The sequence below is a fragment of the Osmia bicornis genome, chromosome 7 (assembly GCF_907164935.1).
Source record: "Osmia bicornis bicornis chromosome 7, iOsmBic2.1, whole genome shotgun sequence".
NCBI classification, from domain to species: Eukaryota; Metazoa; Arthropoda; class Insecta; order Hymenoptera; family Megachilidae; genus Osmia; species Osmia bicornis.
Genome location: NC_060222.1, coordinates 3572498 through 3596263, shown reverse-complemented (window position 1 = coordinate 3596263; position 23766 = coordinate 3572498). Strand labels below are relative to the sequence as shown.

Here is a 23766-nt window from a genome sequence, read left to right as displayed (position 1 = left end):
GAACTAAATTTTCGAGGTCGAAACAGCGCCCTCTGGCGGCAAAAAGAGGAACTAAATTTGTACAAAATTGATGGGGCGTTTCTGGATTTGCAACAATGTTGCGGTCTCACGAGACTGTACTTACCTTTACTTACCTTTACTTACCTTTATTTAGCTTTACTCGAACCAGTTGTTATAATATATTTATTATAAGGGTTGCAATGATACGAGGGATGCAGGGATATAAGGGTTGCAGGGATGAAAGAGATGCAGTGATGTAAAGGATGCAGGAATGTAAGGGATACGGGGATGTAGGACATGCAGAGATATAAGGGATATAGACATGTAAAAAATGCAGAGATACAAAAACTTCAAGAATGTAAGGGATGCAGAGATGTAAAGAATTCAGGGATGTAAGGGATGTAAAGATGTAAGAGATGCAGGGATGTAAAGAATTCAGACATATATGGGATGCACTGATATATAGGGCTCTGTCAGGTCCTCAGAAACAAAAAAATAATAAATAACTGGGAAGGGTGAGCAGAGGCCCATGAAGAGTGCGAGAATTTAGTGAGGGATATAAAATAAGTAAGGCTTATACAATTTTAGTGTATTATTGTATTTTACAATGTACATTATTTAATTGGTCACTTATGCCACGAATGCGTTTAGGAAAATCACATACGCAACATGCACTTTCACACAATCACCCTATGAAGAAATAATTGAACGTTGTACAAAAATAATGGCAGAAGATAGGAAAGGAGTTGATAAAATTAAAGTGTGTAGCTTCAAATGTGACCCATGGGTAATTGATCTCCATCGCAGCCGTTTCCATCTTTTATATTGGACTCGTGCGAAGATTCTTCTTCTAATTCCCAATGGACTTCGTCGTCGAACTTCTGTTCCTCGGATATTGAGCCGCAGACCGACATGCGCATGATTAAACCTAAGCAAGTAATTGTATTTTTATAAATTAAGGAACATAAATAAAGATCTTTAAATTTTGAGAAAGAGTAATTAATGAAAAATACCTGTTACCAATCCTGAAACAATAGCGATTCCCAAAGTAATCACTAGTACTAATAATTGATAAGCTGCTTGCTGTCCTGCTGTCCTGTTCTGTCCAGGTGACAACGCACCGTAATTGTCCCTCATTTCAGCCAGCTTTGTTTCCGAGTTCGGTGCTCGTGCAGGGAAGATCTAATAAGAAATAATGTATTAATATAAATCTACAAATTAATACAAAGTATTTACCTCGTAAAGCGAATAATCGTAAGAGGCTTCTGTGGCTAAACCAGCCATCAGAGCACCGAACAGACCTCCAAGCACCCCAGGCATACCGTGAAGATTATGGACACCGCATGTGTCGTGGATACGAAGGCGCTTTTGTATCAGCGGCTAAAACAAATGGAATAAAAAATTTACGAATTTAAACACAAAAATATATTTTATTTTATCAGACTGAGGAATTAAAAAACCCTTCTGGCGCCACTGATGTGGGTTCTCCGGATACCCGCAGTATAGGAACGTGGGAGCCCCACGATATGTGGAAATAACTGAACAACAATGCATTTTTGCTTAGAGTCGTTTAGGAGGAACTCTTACTAAAATGTTCCACTTATGGACGAAGCAGGACGAAGTCGGCGACGCATTGAGCGCCAAAAGTTAAATTCCCCTCTCAAGCGCCGAATAAGAGTGGGGGAACACACTGATAATATTGCTATCGCCATCTAGTAGTAAAGCGTTGAATTATGATAAAAAACACCACCGTTGGTAAATGTATCGATAAAGCATTGGTAATAGTTCAGCGTTTTGCGGTCAGATGGCAACGGCAGAATTTTTTGGAGGGCTTTTTAAAACATAATATTTTCTATCAAGGTTTATGGAAATTTTGGTATCCAAATTGGAAATAAATTATGATCTTAGAATACTTCAAAATCTTCCCTATTTTTCTATAAAATGAAATATTTGTTTCTATCAGTCTTCTCGTCAACCGATAGATAGGGCAACTGGTACCATTATCAAAGGGCGCATTGATTTAAAATAAAAAAACATGTGAAAATAATACTTGCATGGTACTACACAGATACACAGTATAATTGTTGAAACCACGGAATAATAACATGATAATGTTGCAGTAATACTCTGATATTTGAATAATGAAATAATGAAACAATCCTGTGATAATTATGTTCCATAATGTACTAAGATAATATTATAACAGAGTTATACAGTCTTCTGAATGCGCTTGCAATTGATGAAATAAATATTATTTACATTATAAAAATTTGAAACAATCTCACATTCATCAAATGGTTTCCTTTGATTTTTATTTTTCCTTTTCCCTTCTCGATTTTTCATTGAAATTTAGAAGTCGAGCCATTTCGTTCTACAGGTTTTGTTTCCAGTTGGAATGCACCGAGTTCGTTTGAAAAACAATTTGCTAATTTGTTTCTTCCATCAGTTAAAAGTCCCTGGTTCCTTTTTTTTATTATTTAATATTACTCTCTGCTTTGAAACAAGGAAGGTACCATATTGGAAATACTTTGGTGTTTCATCTATGCAAACTAATAAAAAAGAAAAATGAAAATTGAATAGAAAAGAATATGAAACACTATTGATATTTTTAAATTAACCCTTCTAGGGTTACTCTTTGTTACAAAGATATTTGGATTAAAGTTTCATATAATAAAATTAGATTTATATTGTTCACTGTCCAAGGGATGAAACTATTTCAGATAAAATGAACAGGTTCGCTGAATGGAAGTATCACTATTAATTTGATTCGTGGCTAGATGAAAGTTCTCGACGACGAAGAAGAACAAAGTACATAAAGAATATTGAATTACCGACGGTGAGATCGTCGCGAACGAATCAGGGATAATTAAAAGAAGTTCCAGGACCGTTCCTCGCGATGATTATCCGTCTTTCCGGATCGCGCTGTGTCAATACCTCTGGTATCGAGAAAATTTCAGGTGTCTCAAGAAAGTTTAAGCCGAGCTGATTTCTTTAAACACTTCTTCAGCCACGCTAAATGTACCACGAGTCTCGCTGGTCATTTCATTTAACGCTAAATGTGATCTATCAATTCCATTATTAATTAAATCTACCGAAAATGGAGCAAACATAATTTTAAATCAGGTTGTTTCTTCATCCCCCTCTATTTTCTATAAAGGATTATTATTTAAATCAAAGCAAAGCCAACACTGTGCTTTGTTTACCAAGTTTCTTGTTGAGCAAAAGCACGACTCTATAGATTCAAAATCGATGAAATTGGTATGCAGGTGAAAATTCGTGAGGAACTTTGGCGAATATCAAATCAAAACAGAAAGGAACTTCTATGGAGTTCTGTATATTAATGTTCATTTTTTTAAGTGACGCAGAAGTTACTGGACGAAGTGGTTAAATTTTTAGGTGATGCTAAAATGTCGTAAAACTCGTTGGGATCGTACACGTGGAACATAAATTTCAGGAGAATGTGGCTTTCGTCGATGTAACGACGTGCACGTGAAGTTCCACGAAGCTGGCGAAACGATTATGAATTGCAGGTGAATTTAATTTGCCAGCACGTGATCGGGTTTAACATTGAATTCCTTGCTGAGTGATTTAAAGCGTTATCTAAATGTGAAATTGTTTTCGTTGCTTTAATAATCGAAAACTTTAAATATGTTTAAGTAAAATTTTATTTTTCATATAGAAATACCATGAAAAATTATATAAAATAGAAATTAAAGAAATTGTAATTTTATCAAATATTCTCTTTTCCCTCAGAAATTTTCATTTCATTATTCAGAATAATCCTATTAAAATTCTCGATATGAAAGTGCACTGTTTATCAAAATTCCCTCATCTTCTTTTCCAAGATTACATCTCTTCATAGAGAAATACCGAGTACAGAGTGAACAGACAAAATTACAAATTAGACGAAGAGCCAATTACAAGCAGACGTTTGTATCTAAATATCTCAAACGGTTCCATTAAAATTACAAACTTAACGAATTTCATCTGCTCTCTGCCAGATATTCGTATCTCTCTATGTATATGAATTCATTTGATGGAAAATTTATGGAAAATTCTGAAACTTCATAGAAATATTTATACAAGGCGCCCTATATAGAACCTTATTCTACAAAATTCTTGTATCCATGCAAGCATTTAACAGTTAGAAAATCGTGAAACGAGAAAATCGGGCCAATTACCGTCAAATATTTGTATCCAAGCACGCTGAGTACTCCTGCCAGGGCTCCAACGACTAAAGCACCCACCGGTTGACACATCATGCCTGTATTTATCCAGAAAATGTCGTTCCCGTTAGGTACATCGCTTGAATTTCCAATGTAAATCTCCGATTAATTAGACGGTCTTGTTGTACCTGCAGCGGTGCCTACGGCTACGCCACCGGCCAACGTCGAATTCTGTATGTGGACCATGTTGAATTTGCTGTCCTTCGAGACCAGGGCGGAGGTCGCGAACGCGATCACACAGCTCGAACAGATCGACAGAAGGGTGTTTATAATGGCCCTTTGCTGATCGTCTCCTTCGAGGGTAGCGCTGTTGAACGACGGCCAGAACAGCCACAAGAACACCGTACCTAGCCACCAGCAAACCGTTTCCCTTCACTTTCAGTAAAGATACTTAAGTCCTACCTTTATTTCAATTTACAGACCGAGGACACGTGGATGGGGGAGGTTCTAAGGTTTTTTGATTAGTATGTTCAATGGAGCACTCCTTTGGGGTTGATATTTTCTTAAGGGTGGTTGTTTGTAAAAATGTTCTTAGCATATTTATTAGTACGATTTTAGTTAATTAGGAAGATCCTTGTTACTTAGTATTAATTTGAGCAGTTATAGAATAAAATAATTGCAATTAGGATAATTAGTCTTCTAATTATGATAATGTAATGTTAATCTTGGAGCTAGGATTGAAATTGTCTGTTCATTTTCGTAAATATATATTTAATAAAATTAATGTATAAGTGGAAGTTTTAAGGGGGAGTTAGTTCATTAGATGTCTGATTAATTATTGATACGGATCACTGACCTCTTCTACTGATTCTTTAATGTCAGCTACAGTCTTTTAACATATCAAGGATCATTATTTCCACCATTTCAATTAAATTAAATTATTTAAAATAGAAAAAGGATTTAAATACCAAAAGTGGAACTGAATTATTTAACGTGTTTTCAATAATTCTAATCATAGATTGAGATTCTATTAGTTGGCTAAAAACAATTCTCTTGCACTTGCATTTAGAATTTATACTTAATTATTCTTTGCAATTAGAAAGCTATGAATAGACTTACCAATCATTGCAAATATATCAGAATTATAGGATGGTCCTTCAAGGTGGTGTTCTTTCGGTTTATCCTTCATTCCGAATACAAAACTAACAGCCATGCCAAAATACGCTCCAAATGCATGGACAAACATACTGTCACCTGCATCAACAGCCTAGAAAATAGAAACAAAAGGATTTTATTCGACAGGTTGAAATTTTTTAATTTGATTCTTGGCAACGAGAGAAGAGGGTGAAAGGTGAAACCGTGGTTCAAATATCTTGTGTAGAAAAAGGGAAAAATTCAGGTTAAAGTTCGTTTAGCTTTCGGCGTCGATTACATGACAGCCTGACTTTCGTTCGTTTCTTAAAATCGAACGCTAGAAATACCTTTCGTAACTTTTCTAATTACCAGATACTCACTAATTCTATTCCGGCGTCGTTCGAGAACTTCAAACTTTCCTGAACAGCTTTCAAAACTTCTGTTCCACGCAATTGGCAGCGTTACCGAAAATTTCCAACTTCTTTGCAATGGTAGATAACGATTAAAAATTAATACAGAGAACTCTGCAAGAGTACTCGATAATTATAGTTGAAAAGAATTTTGAATCTAGTTATTAAAATAAATGAAAAGATTACAATAATAGAATATTATCGATGAAGGGAGGAAAAATTTTTAGAAATAAGAGTGGAGTACCTATAAAGAACCCTGCACAATGCAAGTACTAAATTTCAATTCTACCATTTTAATAAAATAAAGGTATAAAATCTAAAATTTCCCAAGTCAGGATCCTAAGAGCCAATATAGATCACCGTACACCCTTCTCTCGTTACTGAAAATCAAGAGTAGGGTTGGTTCACCAACCATCCGTACTAGAAGGGTTAAACTTACCATGAGCAGATGCTCGCCCACGTACTTGTTCACGGTGAACATGATCAGCTCGAGGATACCCATGAACACGAGCTGAATGTAGGTCGTCTTACCGAGTAGAGCACCCATGGATATCAACGGGGTGGCCACTGCAATGTCTGCGCTTAGAAGGCTGAAAGTGGTTGCACGTGGTTGATCGATATGCGCGTTATTAACCGGCAGGTAGTCGCTCGAAAACCTGGGGATCAGTATTCATAACATCCGCAAGAGTACCGTCGACTGGTATGCAAACAGGACGGATCACGAAACCGTAAGGGACGTTTCGATATCGTCCTTTCCTCGTTCGTTCACGCGGTTTGTTTGCTATAACGATCCCCTGGATACAATATAAATATTGTTAATAAGCTTTTCTTACGTTTCTCAAATAATACAAATATTTATAATATCCGTGTAGACTTTCATCGTGGCTGACGAGCGACTCCTGTTTCCTTTTTACTACCCCTCCTTTTTGTCCTCTTTCTTTTTCAAAGTAACAGAGGGTAAATTGATGGAGTTAGTTTTTCCCCTGAAAGGTTTCACGACTTTTGTCATGGCAGGTATCGAGCGAACATTTGTGAATATCCTGGAGAACTTCTGAAAATAATTCTTTTCCATCCGAATATACTCTTAGGAAAGAAGTTTTATTTTATTTCCTATGGGATGTTCCAAATTGCGAAATAATTGAATTTTTATTATAAAAATTTAAGAAAACAGTTTCCTACAAATTTCGATATTTCACATTATATGGGTCAATATTTATATACGTGTCCAATGGATGGACAATTATGAGCATAAATTAATATCACGTGAGAATAATTACTATCAATACCATTGTTAACGAAAGATATGATTCAATAAATATCATCATGTGCTATTCTATGTTGTGCAGGGATTTAAGTACGCATTGATTATGTATAATATCCAATATTCGTTGAATTAATGTCGATTATAACTACTTCATTATTAATTTATGCATTGACGTGAAGGGAGACACGTGTTTGTATAGATCGTTTCATTATTATTTCATTGTAAGAGTATTAATTATTTTATCGTTTTGAAAATTTTCCACCGGAGAAAATTGAATATCAGAGAGAAGGAAAGGAATGGAAAAAAACAAAGTATTGAGAGCAGACAATTTTTTTCTTCACGGTTTATCAACTATTCATTGCATCGGGTCAAACACAATCCTACAAGCTGGCTTTCGTATTCAATGGTGCATCGTCGTTTCGAATATATTTCGTGGAGGAACGTGCAAAAATATTCTCGGACTTCTCGACCAATCGGTACCTGATGTGTATATTACCGGGCCTGTACGAATTTATTTGTTTCCGATACTACGTGTTGGACACGGTTTTCAAGTACTCTGCCTCTGTTACGAAAATTTCTAGCAACTTTTTTTTAACGCTGTAAATCCCCTGCTATTAGCCTGGTAATATTTGTGGCCATTGGAATCAGTTTCCATGGAATTACAAACAATAGTTCTGTGATTTAAAATAATTATTCTCTATGGGATAATATCAGGTGTACGAATTAATTTGGTTACTATTTTAAATTTGAATATTTTAAAAAATATAATAAGAATAAAAATTGTTTCCATTATAAAAAAGAAAAGGTATAGAATTAATTTGCATACCTGATATATAATAAAATTCATAGCATCTCTTTTTTGGGCAGAAAAATAAAATGCACAAAGTAACAAAAATAAAATATTTTAAATTCTCTACAAAATTCAGCCTTTTAAATAACATTTCTATTTTTGTTATTTTCCCTCTGGAGGAATTTTTTCCAGAAAATGTTACAATACTCTGGAATTCATGGAAATAATTTGCCAAGTTTCTCATTCTGCCCGTACAATACGGTCTAAAATTGAAAATTCAATATTCGTTTGAAGCAAGGATAAAGAGAACAATCTTCGAAGGAAATTTGATCAGGTTTGCGGTCAATTAAAATCATTCACGTGTTCGGAACGTGATCGGAATTAACTTTCAACCCGAACGTCGGTGATTTCGACCGTTCTTTTCTCCTCTCTCTTTTATTTATTCTATCTTTTTTTTCAGTTATTTTTCTCCTCCCGAATCGTGTTGCAAATTCACTGGCAAACCCGATATATGAACGAGGCAATCAACATTTTATAATTTCATTCGCGATACATTTGTAATTCAAAATTCCAAAACTCGCCCCGTGGATTATCGAAGGTTATTCAACCGACGGTTGTAATTAGCGGGATTCGTTTTAAACTTCGAAACTACACCTTTGCACGGCCAAAGTTCTTGTTTAATTATTCTAATGGAATGGTATCGTCGGTTTGTACTCCGAGTGGCTAGAAAGGTTTTTCAGAGGTTCATCTCTGATTTACAAGTACGATCTGTCTTTCCACTGTCTGCTACGAATTTTTCGAACGGATTACCACTGATCAAACAGAAGCATTAATTATTATAACTAAAATGGAACACTTCTGTCTTCGTGAATTTCGTTTAAATTGTTGGATTTAGCCATCAGCGAGTTTGTATTAAAAATATTAACAAAACGTTCACACAATAATTTTAATTAAACTCCGAGCTTCAAATTGATATAGCAGAAGTACTATTTTGCATTACTTTTATGTCATAAAATCACCAAATCAAATATCCAGCTTTCTATTTTTAATAAAATTAAATAATTTTTCGATTTACCTTTGCAAAGACAAATAAGCCTTGTTATTCTTCTCCAAATGCACCACACCTTGACAGATCATGGCAACTTGCACCAAAATGGCACCCAGTAGAAAAGTCAGTCCAACAGCACTCTGTCCGTACCTTCTGAGGAAGGTCATGAGGAAGCCGAATCCGATCCAGATCATCACATGGACATCTTGATACACTGAGAGGTTTTAGGAAAGAAAAAGAGCTCTTTGTAGGCGCATGCATGGCTCGCGTGCTGTTAATGAGCGACATTCTTTGCTTGCACGTTTTGTTTCCTCGTTCTGCTACGAGGGTGCAGTTAATCGCGCGCTAATTGATCGTCGCAATTACACGGTTCGGTAACTTGTTCACGAGGGGAGTATGGGAGATGTACCTTTGCATTTACATACAGTAATTATATTTTTAATATAAAAATTTAACAGAAAAAGCTTGAAAAATGATAGTTAATTTTAAGGGTGGTTTTCTGATAAATACAATAGATGGGGGAAATATTTTAAATAATTTTAAACATTGAAATGAAAAAGGAGAGAAAAAGTACAAGAGGATTAAAGTTTAAAAGCAGATGGACCTCCCCGTGGCAGATATGGTTGATTGTACTACTGAATTTTCCTTCGTTTCCGCGTGAAATTAAACGGGAATAAATCAGACGCGGAAAGAGCTGGATTAAAAGTCGACACTTCGCTCGTATAAAACACGTTCGTAAATCATTGGAAAATGGTGAACGTCTTAGACCATCCTAAAATAGATAATTCGTGCTTTTCCCGGGGCTCATCCATCACCGAGTGTCGCTACTTGCAGTCCTCGTGAATGCATAATAATCAGCAAAATCGTGGTGATTCAGGTCGACGTTTTTGCAAGGGGACACGATCGAACAAGCTTGAAGACTTAAATATCCTTAACAGTGTTCCACATCAAATTTCAATTTATCAAATCTCAAACTTAATAACATAAACGCTCCAATTTCTATGTATATTAGAATTGAAAATTTACACTTCAAATTGCAAAATATAAATTTTTGTTAATCTAACTAGATATGCTAAATATTTTTCTTTAAATAAATCTCAAAAGTTCTGCGCAAGTTGATATGGAAAATATCTTAGTTTCCTTCGAAACTGATCTAAGATCAAAGAAGATGCCTGAACGGGTGATCTATTTATTTATCATAGGTATTGCGGTGTCCCTGTCACTGGTGCAATTTATATGCGGATAACCGATGATCGAGAAGTCAAGTCGAAATTCAAGTAGGTCGGAACCACATTTCATAACCGAGAGATGCTCTTCTCTGAACCGTTCCTAGTCTGCGTGTATCGTCTCCGTATCAACTCTATGCATATATGTATATGGAGTAAGATTAAAGATTTCCAAAATTAATGACATATTTCATATACATGAGAAACTTTCTGAAATTTCTAAACTCGATACACCAGAGGGAAAGGGTTGAAAGATCACGTAAAAAGGATTTTCTTAAAGTGAAGTTTCAAGAAAAATAAAATAACATAGCCAATAGATTAATGTTCTCATAATGTTCTCATCACCGAAGGCGGAACGAAAATCCCTCTGATACAAGAGTAACCAGAGGGAAAAAACCGGAAGATCCGTGGACGGTTGCAGGGGAAACCGTAGCTTCCTGTGGAAATTATTCGAGCCGCGTGCAGGTAATCTATTTATCACTTGAGGCATTGCTGTGCCTGTCGTGACTTTTATACGAGAGAAGCAATGACGAGAGAATCGTGGTCCCGTTTTGCTTGTTCCCATCCATCAAACGGTAATTTTCGAAAAAAGCCCCGGCAGATTCGAGCAGCGCGGTGAAAGAAACAGAATCGACGACGATAAAGTTGCAACGAAATCGACTTTTAAACCGAAGATAATTGCCTTCCTCCGCGACTTAATTCGATTAACCCTTCGAGGCGAGTCCTCTAATTGTCTTCGGAATTAGTTTATCGAAAACCTTCCGTAATTTTGTTTAAAACCCGTGTTCCATAAACCGTGTACTGAAATTTATAACAGAATATAATTCGCATTGCAACTTTGTGAAACTCGTGGCAAACTTTGTTGAAGCTTTCGCGAAGTAAGTAAAACTTTCATTTTACGCATTCTGCGTGTCTGATGATAAAAAATAAATCTGTCGACAGTTTTATGTCACGAAATTTGTAACGTCAGCAGTTTGAATGAAAAATGTTTAAGAACACGATCTCTCTCACGTTTTACAATATTTCCTTTCATTTTTTGTGTGTCATATTTTATACGTGAACAAATAGTGTTAGAAAAAGGTAAAAAGAGGGGATTGTTCGGTCGCGAGTATCCATTGGAAAAAGATTACGTTGGAAGAACCCTTTGATAGGTTCAGTTTATAGAGGAATAAATCCCTTTTCAAGGTAAACCGTAAAAAGCTCAGGTTACAAAGAAATCCTTGGATGGGAAATTTAAATCTTTTTTGTAATAATATTAAACACTGTCACCTATGAAATTATTTATTAATCAAATAGAATAATTATAATTTGAACGTTATAAAAATGTTAGCTTTAAAATTATCTTCTTTACTAAGAGAAGACAAAATTAAATTTATACTCTTTTAACTGAAGGAATGAAAAGGTAATAATGTTATTTAAAAAATGAACGAATGCCGCTAAATAAATGAGTAAGAAGAAACTTGGGCTTTCGTGAATTTTGTAGAGAAAATTTTCCCTCGGTTTGTCGAATGAAGAAAGAAAAAGAAAAACGAAATAGGTGGTGTTGAGTTTAAAAAGAGAGAAAAGACAATGGGGAGCAGCGTGTTTTTGGACTTTTCACAGGGTTCTCGTTCTCGTTCCTTAACCGTGGCAATTTCCATAAGAAGGAAATTTCGTCCACGTCGCATGAAAAGCGATTTCCATAAGAAAACACGTACACTCGGCCTTGGCTGGCTTGGATCCCAGTGAAAATTTATAATCTTTGAAGAGCAACGAGATTACCGTGCCAATTATGCTTCTGGCCGGGGACGGTTTTGTAATCTACACAAAGTATCACTTTGAAATTCAAATTCTACGGCTAAAGTGTTGACCACGTGTTTATATCCGGCCAGAGATTTAGAAATTCTCTAGACCACGGTGAAAAAGCACTCTTACTCTTCGTTTAGCTCCCTAATAACATGTATAATCATGTTATTATAGCCTTTCGTTTGAAAATCCAACTACCAGCTCTTAGCAAAACATGCGACGCTCAAAATTAATTACTATTCATTATTTTTCAATTTGTTTCACATTTACCTGGCAATATAGTAATTAAAATATTTTATAAATTAAAGAATTTCCAAGTAGTCAAATTAATTTTTCAGAATCACACGAGGGATTTTATATTATTAGGACAGACTGAACAAGATTGCTGTTATGAAAATCAACAAATATAGAATTATTAAATATTTCCATCTTCCGATTGAGTATTGTTAATTAATAACACCGTAACCGGAAATAATAGAATTTAAAGATTCAGCTTCTGCTACGTATAGAATAATAATTCAATGAAACTGAGAATATAAATTTAATGAAGAATTCTCAGGGAACTGTTCAAACCATTGTGATTAATTATTTATGCAAAATATTCTTTCCTAAATTACACAGAACTTATTATTTCATCCCCTAATGGAAATAAAAATGAATTTTCTCATTAATAGACTGCAGAGATTTTATATTTAAAACTCATCCTAGAAAGGCAATTTCTTTAGAAGAATTCTAATTTCTAAAAACTCGACAATTGTCATTGACAGAGAATACGATTCATAGGTGAAACAAGGGTGTCGCAATATGATTCCGCGTAACACAACGCTTGCGATATCTCACAAAGAGGTTTCCGGTGTAGAAGCAGGACGTTAATATACGTACTTTATCCGACTCCGCGACAAAGTTAAATCCTCCGACTGAAGTCGTCTGTTCGCGTTGTTATACAGGTAGACAAGTTTCTTGGAATATTACGCACGCGTCTCTTGTTATCTCCCTTTTTCCTCGCACCCATTTTGTTTCAAAGGCAGGAGAAAGGGGGGTGTGAACGATAAAAAGGCAAAGAAGAAATAATAGAACAAACGGGAAAGAAGAAGAAGAAGAAAATAGAGAAAATTAGAGCATAAAAAAGGGTTGAAGAAATTAAGAACAAAAGAAATCAATTAAAAAAGATTGATAAGCTTAAAAAAGAAAGAGGAAGGGTGGAAGAGAAAATTCGTGGGACAAAAATGTAGCTAACGAAACTCTTCTTCTTCTTCTTCTTCTTCTCTGTCTAGACAAGTTGAAAAAAAGAAGAAAAAGGGGAAAGGGCGTAAAAAAAAGAAGACGAATAAGGGATGGCGTTGAAGAAAAGCGAGTCGAACGACTTACGTGTGTACGTGACCGGCAAAGAACTCGGTTTTCCATTTAGATGAGGCGAGAAGCTGTTCTGACTGTTACCAGCGTTCGCCTCGGGGGCGTAATCAAACGTGGCCAAAAAACCACAGAGGAGGAAGCCCTCGATAAAGAGGAGTACGATCGCATGCGATACGTTGTTCCTCGTCATCCCTTCTTTCACGTGCTTTCTTCAGCCCTTCTCTACGCTAGAATCGAGCCGGTGAAATTACTCTGGGCTCCGGTACCCGGGGGGTGACTTTTCTTCTTTCGAACCCTCTTACCTCCCTCTATCAGCTCGACCACCTTAAACGTTCTCTCTGCTTTCTATGAATTTAACTTCGATTTCTCTTCGTTTCCTCTTCTCTATCTTTTCGGAGATTCATTGGTTCAAAGGCGGAAATATTTTTACCTTCTCGTCGTTTTTTCTCTTTTCAAATTTAAACACCGACTGATTACACTTTTAAATACGATAAAAGATAAAGAAGATCATTTTGAGATGTAGCTGTACTTGAATTAGCTTAACAGAGGCACCTTTGGTACGTTGGAAAGGAGGCTGATGTGGTAACCGAGGCTTCGCTGTTTATTGGAATTCGATCTCCTAACTCACACGATACTCGATATCACAGTGACGAGAGGATCGACATGCTTTTGCATCCAGAAGCGAAGTTTATCCGTGGTGGGGAGGTCTTTTGAATACTCGATAAAGATCAGTGCTATCTGCTTAAAAAGCAAGAGGTCAGGGCAACTGGTTCGCGACTATCTTTGCCTCTTGCACACGCTTCGGAGTTGCAAGAAATTCTCTGAATTACGATTCCGAATGACGCAGATTTACAATGTAAAACTATTGTTTCCATATTGTTAGAAAAAATTAGAAAAAATTAGAGGTCCTAAGATTTAAAGTAAAATTAAAGATCCTAAGACTTAAAACAAAATTAGAAAAAATTAGAGATCCTAAAATCTGAATTAAAATTAGAAAAAATTAGGGATCCTAAGATTTAAAATAAAATTAGAAAAAATTAGAGTTCCTAAGATCTAAATTAAAATTAGAAAAAATTAGAGATCCTAAGATTTAAATTAAAATTAGAAAAAATTAGGGATCCTAAGACTTAAAACAAAATTAGAAAAAATTAGGGATCCTAAGATTCAGAATAAAATTAGAAAAATTTCGATACCATTTATAATAATTAATTCACCTGAGTTTCCTTCGGTTAGAAACTCTTTTGGGACGCGTTCTTAAGAGGAAGTGGCTTCTAGTTTCCGGTTATTAGCTTAAGCATCACGCGTGCCACGTGATCCAGCTGCTAAGCGTCGTTGGTAACGCGTAAATTTGCGTTTTACGCGTTTCAGGTGCGGGGGTCGCGAGCGAAGGAACTCTCATATCCGGAAAGTTCGTCGACGGTGTTCTTCGTTGGATAATGTTGGCGAGGAAACGCGTCGGGGTTGTTAATTCTCGACTCTGCTTACATTTTGGAACGTAGTTTCAAACTAAACGACGTATACGATCGCGTTATATTATTTTATGCTACCACACCTTTACTGTTTGATACGCGAACATTCTTCTTCATCTTCTTTATTTTCTCATATGTTCTGTATTTTTCTTTCTAAGAAAATAATCTTTAGAGAAAATTATATTTCAACTTTTGTCAATGTGTTAATTGATTAATTGATTAATTCATTATTATTAATTAAAAATATGCACATGTATTATTATCATGCAATTAGAAGGTATTATTTTTATTATTAGCTTTTGAATAGCAGAGTCTGGGGCAACTGAGAGAAATTAAAAATTAAATTAAAATTGGGGCTCTCTACCTGGTCCGCCGTCTGAGGATTAAGTAGGGGTCATTGAAAAATAATAATATAAAAAGTTTCTTTTTTTGAATTTAATTATACTATATTAAATTTCCAATGTCATTAATAATCCCCACAGCAGTCTCCATATTAACACATCAAAATAAAAAGATCTATTATCTCCTTGATGATTAAAGAACGAGTCTCTCCCAAGGTTTCTTTTATTCTAGAGTCTAGAATCTACTCATTTCTCAGAGGGCGAATATAAATACGAAATTAAGTAAGTCGATTTTAATAATACTCACTCGGATAAACTTGCAACGATTCGCTGTCCGCCTTCTTGACGTGTCCCTTGCCGTGGTTACCTGAAAGTTTAATTATTCGATTAGCGAAAAGTAAGAGTAGATATACGCGTGGCGCTCGGGAAATTTGTCCTAGAATTATTCGTCCTAGGACACTGGATACACCTTTCTTTTCTCGTTACATTCTCCTTTGACTCGGAAATGAAAGCATACTGGTCTCCCGATGCCTCGAGCTTTTGTTCCAACCGGTAAAAGATCGAAAGGAATCCCTCGGCTACGAACACAACTGGGACTCCAAAGTGGAACGTAAGCGGATCTTTCTTTTTTCTTTTTCATTGGGACGTAAGACTGCAATTTTATTCGTGTCCAGGATGGAAGGAGTTAAGAGAAAAAACGGGGTGAAACTTGGACCACGGATAATTGCTTGTTTCCCTGATATTCCTTTCAATTTATTTGTAAACGTGAAAAGAAATTGGCTTTCTCAAACAAATAACAACAAATAAAAATTAATTATTCTCACCATTTGTTGTAACATACTTTTCATTTATATTTGAAAAATCCTACCCCTTTTATCAACGTTTCGGAATATTAAAATATTCCACAATTTACCTCTTCCCTTTTTAAATTTCAGATAATTAAAAATTTCCTTTTCCATAAATTCGTGTTAATAACGAGGAGGGGAATGATGGATCAGTGACGAACTTCTGTCCGATGTAAATTCAGGGGAAAAAAAAATTATTCTACACCGGACAGGGTATAATTTTCAAAGTGACGAGACATCGGACCGTAGAAATATTTAACGATAACAAAAGTTGGGCTGCGCGCACTGATAATCCATGTCGTCCCATAATTCAGGGGCGTCGTTTCGCATGCACACTGACCTGTGAGATTTTTTAGCAAATTAGCGTTCGCCTCCGGCCCGTATGTCATCAACGTTCCCATTAGCACAATTAGGACGACTTGGACGAAGAACAGCAGGCATATTTGTTGCTTTTGTATCGTCGAGAACATTCCCTGTTAAAAGAAAGAATGCTTGATTAATTTAATCAGTCGGGAGAATGCAATTGCATAATTATATTCATTTCATTCTGGCTGCATTGCTCGTGAAACGAATGGTAGAACAAAAGAGGGTGTATAATTTGCAATTATTAAAAGTTCAGATTATTTAGTAGATATTATCTGTCATTTTATCATTTCATCTTTCGATTCTATTCTTCACCTGTTAATTAGAGTCTTAATAATAAAATTAGTTTTCAAGCTCTAATAAATAGTGCAATCATGCAATAAAAATGCATCCAATTTGCATAATCAAGTTGTCATTGCAAAATGACATTGTACAGATAATATTTTTACCATTTTGATTATAATGGTGTTATATCTTCGGTCGAGGAAAGCTGCTCTCCGTTTTCACTGGCTGTCGATCATTTCATACAGTCGTCACTGATATGACACGATAGAATTTTTATTCTTTCGCGATGTACCTTTATTTAAAATCACAAAAACACAACTTATCACTTGAAATCATACCGAATTTCCACTAATATCACCTCCACTAATATCAAATCAATAAATACAAAATTTTGACAGTAAATCACTGGAAAGCTTTTAAACGTAGGAAAAATCTTTCCGATCGTGAACGTACGATGCGTCGAAATCGTTTTCGATATTCGTTTATCAGTTTTCTACGATCCGAGGTTCAATTACATCGCGATTGATCCCGATTGACCCGGTCGTCTAAATCTCCCCAACGGATATAAGCTATTCCCTTAATGCGAACGCCAGCATCGCGATCAACTGCGTCGTCTCGCGTCTGCAACGTGACATATAAAGGGGAATTATTATTGTTCGAGGATAATCGATTTCTCGACCGTCCGTAAAACAGGATCGTCAGGGATTAATAACCGATATTTCATCGAACAGCGAAAGATAGAAATCGATCCTCGTGAGATGGTGATTTGTATATCCTCGTGAATTCCAGTGATTAATCGTCGATGGGTGTCTGATGGACACGCTTTTCGCGTTCATTCCGACGATAAACCATCGGGTTTTATGCGCAAGTACGTTCATTCGTGTAGTTTGTCATTTTGGAATTTCTAACATCGATGATTTTATAGAGAAGATAACTATTGTGTCAGTTTAAAAAAATTTAGAAACAATATTAAAAAGTTAAATATTGAATAATCATTATAAGTTGGAATAATAATTATACATTGTAAATAATGTCAATGGCCAAAGTAATAAAAAAATAGGTATCTCAAATGTCAAAAGAGTTAATCTGTTGATGCAATGTAGCAATTAATTAATAATCAGAGTGATCGATTCTTTTGTGAGGAATCAAAGAGACTTTGTGTCACGCGATTGTCAACCAAATCGCAATCACATGAATTAAAAATAAGCTTCAGCTTCGTCGACTTGTTGTTCGTTCATTTCAAAAAGAATAACAAAAGAGTGGAAGTTTAGAAAATTACAACAACAAAATAATTAAAAGAAATATTCATTTCTTATAATCAAATGTGTCTTCAAAAGTTAATAATTAGATAATAATTTTTTATTTTAATACATGTACCTTTAGAAAAAGTGCCAATTTTATAATAGAACTTCTGAATTTGATTAAAGGATTATATTGAAATATATAATGAATGAGAAATGTATACTCTGGCTATTGTTAAAAAATTATTCCACGATAGATGCGTTCATTGAACGCTAAAACCGCACATTTAGAAGAGTTTAATGGTGCCCAGAATGAAAACTTCAGACACTGTTCCCGTTTCTATTATTTCTATAATGCAGCAAAGGAAAATGGGGGAAAAAACAAAAAGAATATATCGATATCTGGGTTTATCGCATGCGAGAAAGCTCTCGGATTCAATGGAAACTCGAACAGAGATGCTGAAAAACTTGCGTTATTTCGCTGCCAGGAAAATATCGAGCTCGTAATTCAAACCTTTAAACAAATCGTTCTCTTCCTTCGTTTTTTTTCTGAGCTTCTATCATTATTTTCTACCCTTCTATATACGCGAAGATCGATACCAGAGAAACGAGTATCCTGTTGCTCAAAGTTGAATGGAAATGCTGAAAAAACTTGTGTGCTTCTCGATGCTTAAAAAAAATTGCACTATCCATACTTCAAACTTTTAACCAAATGGTCTCTCCTTTTTTTTGGTACCGTTTCTGTCCCTGCTAATTTTAGAATTTTCGAAATTTTAAAACCTTAGAATATTAGAATTTTAGAATTTTGGAACTTTGAAATTTTAGAATTTTAGAGCTTTGGGATTTTGGAACTTGAAATTTGGAAATTCCAGAATTTTAAGATATTGAAACTTTGGTGCTTCAGAGCTTCAAAATTTGGCAAGTTTAGAATTTTAGAATCTCAGAAATTTTAGTTCCACCCCAGCCTCTCCCTAGTGACACCAATAATCTATAGATACATATTCATCAAGGTTCCCTTATTAGTTAATTTAAACAAAAAATAAACGAGTTCAGACTGCAAAAGAACAGGGGAATGTCTTTTATTTCAGTCGTCATTTCTCTTTTCTTTAAATCGCGTACGTTGATTTGCGAGCAGCACAATTACTTCCAAGCGAAAAACTCGCCAGTTTGAATGGGTTTCCGATGGAAACAGAAGCAAATCACGGCTGCAGACATTGCAGAGGATTATACCGGAAGCTGCTTTCATAAATTATGCGATTTATCTTAGAGGGCGGAGGCTTTTTTCGAATAACGATGAGCTCAAGTAACCTGCCTTGCTCTATCTCCTCCTCTATCTTTTTTTTTCTCTCCCTCTTTCTCTATGGATGTTCCTCACCCTCGACAGACGAGGGTGAACACGAAAATCAATTTGCCCCATCGGGACGCTGATTCGACTCGATATTTTCTTGACCACCGTAAAGAAATAGAATTTCCTTCTCATCGACGAGCCATGGACTCGTTTAAACTTATTGAATTTCTTTCTGTTTTTCCCTCACTTCTGCCTTTGATCCACTTTTTCTCTGCGAGACGATACTAAACGCACGAATGGGGGTGTTTCTTTTAATACGTATGGACAAGCTTCTCTTTTAAAAAGGAAACTTTATAGTTTTTTTTATAGATAATCACTACAGGTATAGGGTAGAAGTTTTTAGATAATATAAATGTAACTTTTAACTCTGTATTAAAATTTTTTAAGAGCAAAAATATTGCAAAATAATGGAGTTATTTATTAATTGTGAAACCTATGTTTAAGGGTTGATTTTGCTTGAGTCTTGATAGGTTCATTGGCACGGTATAAATAAAAATATGATAAGTCCGGAATAAATAAAATTTCCCCTATAAGGAGTAATCTCGGACTAGAGAAATAAAAATACCTCGTTCGTAAAGCAACCCTTTTTCACCAGTGTATCCGTTCGGCAAACGAAGCAAGTATCGGCCAACTATCGAGCCTCGACAACAGCTCGTTTAAAGGGTTCAAGTTTCTTCAGGCACCACTTTTCAAACACCGTTTTTCCGCACGATACGATCTTTCGAGCACGACCAGCGGTCTCTATAACGTCGTCCAACTTTATATAAACTCCGCGAATTAGCAACAATTGGCCTTTTTACATAATTCCGTCGCCGCTGGCGTTCCCGATGCTCCACGTTCCCCAGAAATAAGGATCCCATGGTACAATCTTCAGCGCGAACCTTTCAAGCTTGAAACACGAAACCACTTGTTCCGTCGCCGGCAATTAGCCAGACTTTAATTGAAAGTAGGCCGGCTGAGAGAATGAGGATTTATTGTGTCCAGTATTCTTGAACGCCTAACGACGCCTGTGACGTCGTCACAGTATTGTCAGCGACGACAATAATGACGAGAAGGTCAACGAAGAAGCTTGGAAATATTGTTGGTGGAGGACCGGAGATGAACACATTGTTGAGAAAACAAATGGTAAATAAAAATTAAAGAAAAGATGAGACATATGTTAAAGTTTCAGAGGTACAGGATCGAGCATGGGAACTTTACTAAGGAAATGGCAATATAACAAGAGGATTATTACTCAATGTAACGCTTAGATTTTCGAAAACCACTGTGGATACTTGAAATTATAAAATTCGTATGTCTATAAGGGTAGATCTACGTTGTGAGGATCACAGATTTGTTGCATAGGGCGTAGATCTACGGCCCTTGGTTGCAATGTCTAGGAAAAGCCTAGGAAGAATTTAGGGAGATTCTAGGGAAAGCCCAGGGAGAACCTAGAAAAAATTTAAGAAGATCCTAGGAAGAATCTAGGAAGACTCTAGGAAGAACTTAAGGAAACCCTAGGGTGAACCTAGTAAGAACTTAAGAAGAACCTAGGGAAAGCCCATGGAAAATTAAATCTAAAACCCTCTATTAGTCGATTTATTTTTTCGACCACTTACCAAGATAATTAGTGAATTGGTTAATTGCTCTTCTGCATTTCCTCCCTCTTTTTTCTTTAACGACGACGTAGTTTTTATTCTCGATTGTCGAATACCAGGATTCTCCCCGGAAGTTAGGAAACGTGATACTGACCCGTTTCACTTAGTTTTTATGCCCTGTTGTAAATTTTCTATCTCGTATCGCGTGACCGATAACGCGAACGTTCGTGTTCTGTTTTTATGTAACTTTTATTAAATAACGTAGAGTTTATGTAAATGTTTGCTTTTGTTTATGTCGGTCATTCCAGGTAACTCTAATGGGTTTCTTTTTACATTTCCTTTCCGCTCCATGTAAGAAACCATAGTTAAACTTCTTATTATTTTAGAGAGACAAAGAAATGATTGTTTATTTTAATTAATAATTCCATATATCACCTTTCATTTTCTGTAATTAAGAGAATGGTCTGCGTTTGAAATTGCACGATCTATGACCACTTCGCGAAACCCCTCGACGAGTCTGTTTGTCACCGGACCGTTCCGCGACGTCGTTTACCGGAAGTGATATTGAATCGAGGCAATCGACTATTTGTAATCGAAGAATGTCATCCTCTCTCCGGTTCGTTGCTAATTATATTCGGACGGTGGTATCGAATGCAGTCGGTGGCAAACGGATTTCGACGAGTGTTTTCGACGTTTGTCAATGGATCTACCGATTCAAAAGGCAAAAAATAAGAGCACAAGTGGCCACTTATCGATACTCCTCGTTTTCGTTTGTCTCGAATAAAACGAACCGTGTAATCGTACGTTCCTCTCGTGTTTCCAAACGAATAATTATAACTGTGGTAGAAAAAAAAATTTGCTATTGAAAATTTGCTATTTGTATGATCGAGAATTAATTATAAATTTCATACAAATATAGAGAAATCTAATTATACCATTTGGAAAAATGTTTCTTTCGGAGGAACACCCTGTTTGTCGATTCTTTTTCCAAACGTTGAACCGATTCAGGGAACAGAAAGGACAGGTGAAAATGGGGGTTTAATGAAATTCTTAATGGTGCTACGGTTAAAATGCTTTTCTAAATGCACCGCCACTGGGAAGGCTCGAATTATAAAAGGTCGCTTTTAGATGCTTTTAACAGGCATAAAAGAAGAAAGGGAACGGTGCTTGATTATTTTGTGCATTTTAAGATATACCGTGGTATAAAAAAGAGAACAAATGATTCCCTTAGCGAAACGTTCCTTCGTGGATCAGCGAAGATATTGTGAAAGAAGTTAAAAAAGAACATTTGTGAACATTTGCAAATGCTGTGCTTTTTTCTTAGTTAATTTTAGGAGAGTTTGATTATTTTATCGTTCCCATGCCACCCTGTACGCGTATCGAGCTTTAGAGATTAAGTGAAACCACACATCCAAAGGTATCGACAAGTGAAATGTCACTTGTAAATTACAGTGAGTTAGAGAGGGGCTAAACTCCTGCTAATTGGTCTGCATTTGCAGATTCGATTTAATTTATCCCGACTACCTATCGATTGCTTTGCTCAATTAACGGTATGTGCAGCGAGTTTAGAGTAATTCTATCTAAATTATTATTTAATATTAACAACTAGCATTCAATGATTCTCTTATCATAATTAGTGCACAGTCGTATTATTGAAAAAAAAGGAATGATTTTGTGAATTTTCACGAATGTTCCATGATTTTTAAAGACTTTCAAGCCCCTTTTAAAATAATTTTGCAATTTGAAATTTTAATAAAGTTAAATATTTATCAATTGAAATATCTTTGAAAATGTTAGGAGGGTTTTAAATGTATCAAGAGAAGTAATTTCACAACTACCAAAATTTCTCTTCGTTTATCTCGCCATAAAACAGACGATTCGAAGAGGATCGATTCGTAAATTCGTAAAATGGCTAGCCCGGTAATCGAAGATATTTATTATATTTATGAGATACTTACGGGAACACATTTTCCCGGAAAGCTTACCGTGTCTTTCCAAAAGAGCCTTGGATAGAGCTGAACCACTCTTTGATAATTTATGCCGTCACATCAGCGACTTTTCCTGCTTCAAAATCTCCTTCAGCTAGTCCTACATCCAGGAAAAATTTACCAAAATAAAATGAACTAGTTATTCAGCTTTTATTTCAGCTACTTTATAAAGAGAATTTTTTCTTAAAGGAAAAGATTTTCCTTTTTTGTTTTTAAATGGAAAGGTTGAGAATTAAAGAAAAAAAGGAAATAGGAAAATTTATTTAGAAATACAACTCACCATTTGTGTGATAGAAATTGCAGTCCATCGGTTAAGGGTTGGTAGAAGGAGGAAGAAAAAGATTGTGAAGAAAGGGAGAGACACTATTGCACACACTCGAGGACGAAAACGATTTACAATTGAGTTTTTCTCGAGTAGGTTTGCAAAGATTGATGGTTTTAGTGTTCCAAAGAGTCGTCAGACTGTTTCCTCGAAGACGAACGGGACGAAACTCCGAGCAAACAGTCGTTCAATGTCGACGGATGACACGCGATCGATTTGCATTCAAACACGAATCGATGGAATCGTGTACAGACCAGATTATCCACAACGAAGAACGTCTAAATAAAGAAAATGTCCTATCCAAGAAGTAAGAAGTTGCTGGCAAACAATCTGCAAAATTTTCAAAGAGCACATAATATTAGAAGTAATATTTCTTGAAAATCTAAATTACTTAACCCTTGAACAGCGGAGTCTGGGTTAAATATATAATTTTAAAACAAAATGGTTTCATATACTGGAAAAATAATATTTAAAGGAACAGTGTATAATTTAGAAAATGAAAATAATATGAAATAAATAATTGAATTTAAATTTGGGTTCTCTACATGGTCCGCTGTCCAAGGGTTAATAATTAAATTAAATTGAGAGCTCTTTATCAAATTTGAAATACGGGAAAAATAACATTTTAATGATTTCAAAGTTTACCCTTTTATTTTGGTAATTAATTATGGATTTAGAAATGTTTTGGTAAGTGATTTTGAGGAACAGGACAAACTCTGCTCTCGAGAATTGATCTAATGAATTTTCCAAGAGTCAGGTAAATGTGGGACATTTTCAAGGTATTCAGAGGATGCTAAATAGAAAAACTAAG

The 23766-nt window shown here is 35.6% G+C and overlaps 1 protein-coding gene across 7 annotated transcripts; it reads right to left on the bottom strand.

Moving 5' to 3' along the window:
* Nucleotides 1-577: 577 nt before the first annotated feature.
* Nucleotides 578-23170, bottom strand: LOC114873356 (ammonium transporter Rh type A). Of its 7 annotated transcripts, none has more exons than XM_029181616.2 (12): nucleotides 22914-23170; nucleotides 22631-22733; nucleotides 16172-16304; nucleotides 15294-15353; nucleotides 8840-9026; nucleotides 6150-6366; nucleotides 5286-5433; nucleotides 4355-4573; nucleotides 4182-4264; nucleotides 1237-1380; nucleotides 1014-1182; nucleotides 578-928 (listed from the first exon to the last, which is right to left on the bottom strand). In XM_029181616.2, exons 3-12 carry the CDS (start codon nucleotides 16299-16301, stop codon nucleotides 771-773), a joined length of 1515 nt encoding a protein of 504 aa, XP_029037449.2. In that variant the 5' UTR covers nucleotides 16302-16304; nucleotides 22631-22733; nucleotides 22914-23170; the 3' UTR covers nucleotides 578-770. The 7 variants fall into 7 exon arrangements, with proteins under 7 accessions (XP_029037449.2, XP_029037439.2, XP_029037464.2 ...); XM_029181606.2 differs by lacking the exons at nucleotides 22631-22733; nucleotides 22914-23170 and adding exons at nucleotides 16644-16771; nucleotides 19634-19890; XM_029181631.2 differs by lacking the exons at nucleotides 22631-22733; nucleotides 22914-23170 and adding exons at nucleotides 16644-16771; nucleotides 19634-19889 and having other exon boundaries at nucleotides 8840-9017.
* Between the last annotated feature and the right edge of the window lie 596 nt (nucleotides 23171-23766).